Source organism: Trichosurus vulpecula, chromosome 8 (genome assembly GCF_011100635.1).
Source record: "Trichosurus vulpecula isolate mTriVul1 chromosome 8, mTriVul1.pri, whole genome shotgun sequence".
Taxonomy (NCBI): domain Eukaryota; kingdom Metazoa; phylum Chordata; class Mammalia; order Diprotodontia; family Phalangeridae; genus Trichosurus; species Trichosurus vulpecula.
This window is the reverse complement of record NC_050580.1, coordinates 184789775-184797148: the sequence shown is the minus strand read 5'-3', so window position 1 is coordinate 184797148 and position 7374 is coordinate 184789775. Positions and strand designations below refer to the sequence as shown.

Genomic DNA, 7374 nt, shown 5'->3' with positions numbered 1-7374 from the left:
AACCACTCCTGTATCTTTACCAAGAAAAACCCAAATGGGGTCTCAAAGGGTCAGAAGAGACCGAGCAACGCTATGTGCCTATGTTGCTGATCTGTACCAGTGGAGGTAATTTTTTACACCAGCAGTTACTTAGATAGAAGAAATCACAGGTCTAGACCAAATAGATATGTACAGATCCACACTGTATCATTATAGCATATAGGGTCCTTGAAGGCTATGTCAGCAGATTATAAACTCTGGTATCCAAATGTAGATGTATAGTATTAGATTTGTTGCCTGTAGAATTAGTCATGATTTCCCAGGCCTTGCACATGCCACAAGTGTTCCTTATATACGTGCCTCTCCATTTTAGAACTCTATGGACATCCACTCTTCCTGTTTTAAGATTTGTGATCAAATGCTCCAGGTTTATGGGATAAAGCTGTCCTTGTTGTGTCATTTCATTATATGTCCTTTGCCTTGTGAGCTAATCATGTCCTCTTATTGACTAAAAGTAAACATACCATTAGAGTTTTGAGTTGTAGTTTCAAGGGAGCAGACTCACAGAGTACCTTAAATAGGAAGTTCTCCCCAAAGAACCTAAACTGTGAGTGCAAGTTGGGGAGATAGCTTAGGGAGAGTGGCATACACAGTGTATATAATAAATACACACAGATGTACATATATGTGTATTTATGTGTACACATATGTACAAATTCATTTCCATTAGGGTTTTTTCCTTTTTGAAAAAATGTAGCTGAATCATCTTGCCTTCTCCCAACTCTGCAGATGCCATAATCTAAAAATATATTGCTATTCTATATAAGTGAATACTTTGAGGAAAAGCCCTTAGTATCTATACAAAAGTCCCCATGAAAGAATATGGGATAGTGTTATTCCTTTTTTTTTTTTTTTGGTATAGGGAAAATAAAGTCAAGGATGTTGATCACAGGAAAATCTTAAACTAGGAAATTAACTCACTGCTTGCAGGTTAAATTATAAAAGCCCCAACTTAAGTCTTCATTCCTAAAGTCACTACCTCTTCTCACCCACTTCAGCAACAGCCTTCTCATCTTCAAAGGTTGAGAGGTAGTTTGCCTGTTCATAAAGCTTCTTGGCAGAGGCTGGGCAGGAGTGAGCTCTCAGGTGGGTTTTTCTATCCCTTTGCAACAGAATTTATGAGAGAGCCAATTTAAAACAGCTTTGTTTGAGGTCCAGATTTTTGATTCAGAGAAAAAAATTATATAAGTATATACTTACATAAAATTGGAATACTCCTCTTCCCCTAACACAGATTTCTGATTTATACTTTTTGTTCACAAAGCAATTTTCTTATCAGTGGCAGATTCATTTTGAACCAACACAAACATACAACCTGTAAATGAGATAGCTGAGTACTCATTTCACCATCTCTTTAAGTTGGAAGAAAGCTGAAAGATCATTCTAACACTTAACAACCACGTGCATGGATTCCAGTAGAAATGTAAGCCCCTTATGGGTACAGAATATTTCTCATTTTTGTCTCTGTAGCCCAGTGTCTAGTGTTATTTTCTTCTTTTGGAAAAGACCCTAAGCTGTCCTGCCTGAAAGTGTATTCTCCAGGATAGGAACTACTTCTACCACTTGGTAGAAAGGATAAAGCCTAATTAATCCCTCCTGACTTAAGGTAATGGATTTTTTTTAAAATTTATTTATTTATTTTTAGTTTACCACACACGGTTCTACATAATTTTGAGTTCCAGATTTTCTCCCCTCCCTCCTCAAGACGGCCTGGAATCTCACATAACTACCATGTATAACTTCGCATTGAATTAATTTATACACTAGTCAAGGTGTGGAGAAGAATTATGACCAATGGAATGAATCATGAGAAAGAAGAGACAGAACCAAAAAAAAAAACAACCCCCAAAAACAAAAACAAAAGAGAAGCAAAAAAGGCAAGCATGTAGTGTGCCTCAATCTGTATTCAAACTTCACAGTTCTTTCTCTGAAGATAGCATTCTCCATCGTGAGTCCCCTGGAGTTGTCCTTGCACCTTAACGTTGCTGAGAAGAGCGAAGTATGTCAGGGTTGGTCCTCACGGAGTCCATATATCTGTGGTTGTGTACAATGTTCTCCTGGCTCTGCTCCACTCGTTCAGCATTGTGTCGTGTAGGTTTTTCCAGGTTGTTATGAAGTCCGTATCATCCCCATTTCTTATGGCACAATAGTATTCCATTACCTTCATATACCAAAGATCATAGATTTTTAAGAGCTGGACGGGACTAGAGGCCATGGAGTCCAACCTTTTCATTTTACAATTGAGCAAACTAGGGTTGAGAATTGTTGAATGACTTGCTCCAGGTCATCCTGACTTTTGACCATGCTACCCATCATACTGCCTTTCCTTTTTTACCCCCTGCTCTTTTTGTACGCTTAGTACTTAGCACAGTGCCTGGCACATAGAAGTTGCTTAATACGTGCTTACTGATTTCCTGAGCAGTTTGGAGGTTGGGCCTTTCAGTTGGTACGGGACCAGAGGTACCATTCAAGACCTGATAAACATCACCTCACGATACTCAACCTAATTTTATTGTGCTGTCATGTCTGTCATCTTAACATTTTTTGAGGGTTACCAATGAATTCTAAGTACATCCTTATGACCACTAATACTATCAACACTTATTTTCTTCACTTATTAGCCACCCACTACTTCCATATAGGAATCCATCTCATCAGCACTCCGTCCTTATTTCCTCCCTTCCTAGTTCCCACTTAGGAGATATAATTCAAGCAACAATCTTGTTTTAGTTGTTCAGTGATTCAGTCATGTCCAACTCCTTGCGACCCCATCGAGCATAGCACTCCAGTACTATCCATGGGGTAGATACTATAGTGGTTTGCCATTTCCTTCTCCAGTGGATTAAGGCAAACAGATTAAGTGATTTGGCCAGGGGTCACACAACTAGAAAGTGTTTGAAGCTGGACTTGAATTCAAACCTTCCTGATTCTAGGCACAGCACTCTTAACCACTGAGCCACCTAGTTGCCTCTTATTGTTTAATAAGTTTTAGTTTTACATACACTTTCAAGGTTGGGTACTTTTTGAGGAACTGGGAGATTAACAAAGGGTGGCAGGAGTCAAAAGCATTATCCTGAACCAAAGGTAATCTAAATTCAAGAATTTGGATAAAGATAGTCAAAAATGTTATGTCTTCATATTTTCTGCAGGGAAATGAATCAGATATTCTTCACCAAGAGCAGAAAAGCAACAAGGTTATCCTTTTGTCTATAACTAAGACACAAGTGCTAAGACATCTGGTGTAGATTCTTTCTGCAAACCTAGGTTAACTTGTTAATTACCCATCCTCTTCCTCAAAGAACCATCTAAGGCCTTGACTAGGACAAGGGATGGTCTCGAGGTCTAGAAACAGTGAGAGGATGTTCTCCTGGTTTAATAAAAGACTTTAGACATCATCCCCCATTAGAAAAGCAGACCAAGAATTAGGTTTTTAAAAGTATTACTCTTGTTCCTGGAGGTTTCCTCATACTCCTTTTGCTTCAGTTTTCTTTAGGCAACACCTCTCAAAAGACATTTACATTGAGGAAAAAGGGGGTAGGTTCCCCTACATGCAAGGGGAGAGGGAAGTAAGGTCAAGAATTAAGTAATCAAGAGTCACCTCCAGTCTCTCTCTACTACATAGCCCTAGGCAAGTCTTTATGTTGTTTTCTGTTAGACAAGGATTGATCAGAATATTAAAACTTAATTTTTTAATCTTTCTGCTTGCTCAATCCTCAACTTGAAAACATTTGTTAGAATGCATGGCTATTCTCTTAAATTGACCTGAGCTTCAGAGGGTTCTTTGGTTAAAATTAATCTGTTCAGAACTTAGGAGAAACTGTGAGACTCCAGAGAATAACAGCTCACACACTTCTGGTGCCATAAGGTTTACAAAACATTTTCCTTAGAACAAAGATAACCTCCAGATAAAGATAACGCTCTTTGGTCACTCAATCCATTCAGAAGATCTGGGGCACTGTTGTTCTACGTTGAGTATCAGTGTCACTAAAGAGGGACAAGAAATTCAAGGGTATCAACAGGATCTAAGAATTTAGACCTAAAAGAAACTAGACCATCTAGTCCAATTTGATTAATTTTTAGTGAAGAAAATGAGAAATTTTGAATTCCAATGCAGACATGCTAGTATTATAAAATAACAGAAATGAAGACATTAAATAACTTTCTGATCAGGAAAGGGAATAAGTATTTCTATAGCACCTTATTACATGCCAGGTACTGTGTTAAGTACCTTTTTACAAATATATCATCACCTGATTCTCACAACAATCCTTAAAAGTAGGTGCTACTATTATCCCTATTTTATAACTGAGGAAAATGAGTCAAACAGAGGTTAAGTGACTTGCACAGGGTTACACGGCTAGTAAATGTCTGAGATTGTATTTGAATTCAGGTCATCCTGACTCCAGGCCCAGCACTCTATCCAATGAGCCCCCTAGCTTCCTCTGATCAATTCAAATAAGACTTTCCTGCCCCCAATTAAAAAAGAAAAATAGACCTCTAAATCATTTCAGCTTTAATAGCCTACAACATTGACCAAAAAGATGTGGCAACTTAAGGCCTTTTCATTTTGGCCTGATTGCTACCAAACACAGAGAAGAACAAAGGCAAATTGAGACTCGAAGAAGCAAGTGTACAAAAGGAATAATTTTAAAGTTGTGAGAATTGGTTGAGAGTCAAAGATTTGAGCTCTTCCTGAATGAGGTCTCCAAGATGTAGGGAATGGTTCTTGGGCCAGAGTCCTTGGTGGCTGTCATTGCTTGGTGGGTTGGTAATTCAGAGGACCAATCGTGCTTGTTGGGTCATGAGAACCTTGAATCTCTTCTTGATAGTGATACGGTGTCTTGAGTACTTGTCATCTGGGGAAAATCTGGCTGGGTGAGCTGAGCAGGTCTGTTGTCCTGCAGGGTCTGTTTTCTGTTAGGAGAACAAAGAGAACTGAAGGTGAATTCTCTCCTCTGACACTGACACCACTCTAGTACAGGCCCCTATTACCCCATACCTTAATTACTGCTGATGGGTCTACCTGCCTTAAGTCCCTCCCTACTCCAATCCATCCTCCATTCAGCTACATAAGCTATTTTCCTAAAGTACAGGTCTGACCATATTACCCACCTACTCAAACTCCAGTGGAGTCCTATTGCCTCCAGTATCAAATACAAAATGCACTTTTTGTCATTTAAAGCTCTTTATAATCTAGCCACTACCTACCCCTTCCAGTCTTCTTATACCTTACTCCTCACCACATATTCTTTGATCCAGTGACGCTGGCCTGGCTATTCAACAAACTTGGCATTCCATCTCTTGGCTCCAGGTATTTTCTTTGGTGTCCCCCATGCCCAGAACACTCCTGTTGGAATACTGACCTCTCTGGCTTCTTTTAAGTCCCAACTAAAATCCCATCTTCTAGAGAAAACCTTCCCTAGCCCCTCTTAATTGCAGTGCCTTCCCCCTTGTTAGCTTCTATTTATCCTGCACATACCTTCCCTCATATATATTTGTTAGCATATTGTCTCCCTCATTAGATTGTAAGTTCTTTGAAGGCAGAGCCAGGTCTTTGGGCTCTTTTCTTATCCCCAGTATGTTTACTGATTGTTTTGGACCAGAGACAAAGAAAAGGTTGGAAAGATCCATATAGGTAAAAGGTATGAAGTTACTCATTCTCATTCATCTCCTTGGCCCCTCCCCTCATCCCCAACCTACTTAGCTCCAGCAAAGCCCTAGTATTAGTGCTTACCAACACATCAGAACTGTGCTAAGTATGATTAGATCATTAGATTGTGAGCTCCTTGAGGGTATGTAGGGACAGTCTTTTCCTTCTTTTTGTATCCCAGAGCCTGGTGCATAGTAGGTTCTTAATAATGTTTATCGACTATGAGGTTAAGTACTCAATGAAGAGAGTGGGGAATGGAGTGAGATGGGAAGGTTGAAGAGAGATGAAAAGTTTGGGGATAAATATTAAATTAAGTGGGATTTATAATTAGGAGTGGGAAATGAGTTCCTCCCCCAACTTCGACTCTAGAAATCCTTTGCTAGATTCCTTCAAAGTCCAATACAGTTCAAATACCATCCCAGCAAGAGGCCCCCCCCAGATTCCCACTGCAGCCAGCACACCTTCCCCACCACCCGAAATTACCATGTGGTTTCCCGTTAGAAGGTACCTCCAGAGTCAAGCAAAGTGTCTGGGCACAAAGTAGGAGCTTAACAAATGTTTACCCAATTGGTTTCTATCTTTGGGCCTTTGCTCCTCTTGCTTTTTTTTTTTAAATAAATTTTCTCTTTTACACGACCATCTCAGTATAAATAGTGCACAAAAGCTGTGCCAGAAAAAAAGTGAAGCGGGCAAGTCATTTATCTTCACTCGGCCTCAGTTCCTTCTTCGGTAAAATAATACCACCTCCCAGAGCTGTTGTGAGAACCACAGATATGTGTAAAAGCGCTTGCAAACTTTAAAGCGTCATATAAATGCTAGCTACTAACTTTTGTTGCGTAGGGTTGATTTTAAATGGGCTCTTTTAACCCGAACGGTTACTTTCTTCCTCTCCTCCCTAACCCTCCTGTAGTCTCTCTTCTAAGTCTACACAACCCCCGTGCCTTCCTCCCGAAGTCAGCCCCAACACTCGGGGATTACCTTGCTCTCCTTACCTTTAGGGTGTAGACCCGGTCCCCTTGCTCGTTGAGGTAATACTGCAGAAACATCGCGGCCAATTCACTTCGCAATCCGGATACGCCACGGAAAGACTCGGGCTGCCACTACACTTCCACCTCCACCGTAGCCCAGGAGACTCCAACGACCGCCGCGGAAGGCCAGGCCTGCCCCCACTACCCACGTGTTAGTTCTAGGGACACTTCCGGGAAATAGAGCCCCCGGGGGCATGCTGGGAGTTGTAGTCCCTGACTCCTCTCCTCCTTCCCTCCTGAAGGGGGTGTCCTCGCATTGGGATTGCACTTGAGAGCACATCCCTATCCTGGAAATTGGGATAGGCGATGGAAGAGAGCGTCTAGAGGAAGGAGAGTGGGCTTCTAATGCCACTGGAAGCCATTACCCAAGGATCCTTCAGGGATAGAGAGGTTGATATTTTTGAACCCAGATCTTGAATATCCCTCCCCTGCATGCACATTCCAGTAAGTACTTCCACTGAACAACCGAAGTGCCCAGAACCTTGCAGGGGGCAAGTAAATAAAGGCGCCAAGGCAGCGCCAAAGCCGCCCTTGACCCGGGTTCGAGACCAGGGAGCCGAAAGAGGCCTTAGAGCGGCTAGGTCAAACCCTTCATTTTTCCAGATGAGGATATTGAAACTCAGACAAGTTAATTAACTTGCTCGAGGTCACCCGGGG

General features: G+C 41.3%; 1 protein-coding gene across 1 annotated transcript; it reads right to left on the bottom strand.

Annotated features, from left to right (window-relative positions):
* Window positions 1-4531: 4531 nt before the first annotated feature.
* On the bottom strand, window positions 4532-6848 carry NOP10 (NOP10 ribonucleoprotein). Its single transcript, XM_036737174.1, has 2 exons — window positions 6682-6848; window positions 4532-4953 (listed from the first exon to the last, which is right to left on the bottom strand). The coding sequence occupies exons 1-2, from the start codon at window positions 6733-6735 to the stop codon at window positions 4813-4815; spliced, it is 195 nt and encodes a 64-aa protein (XP_036593069.1). The 5' UTR covers window positions 6736-6848; the 3' UTR covers window positions 4532-4812.
* Window positions 6849-7374: the final 526 nt, after the last annotated feature.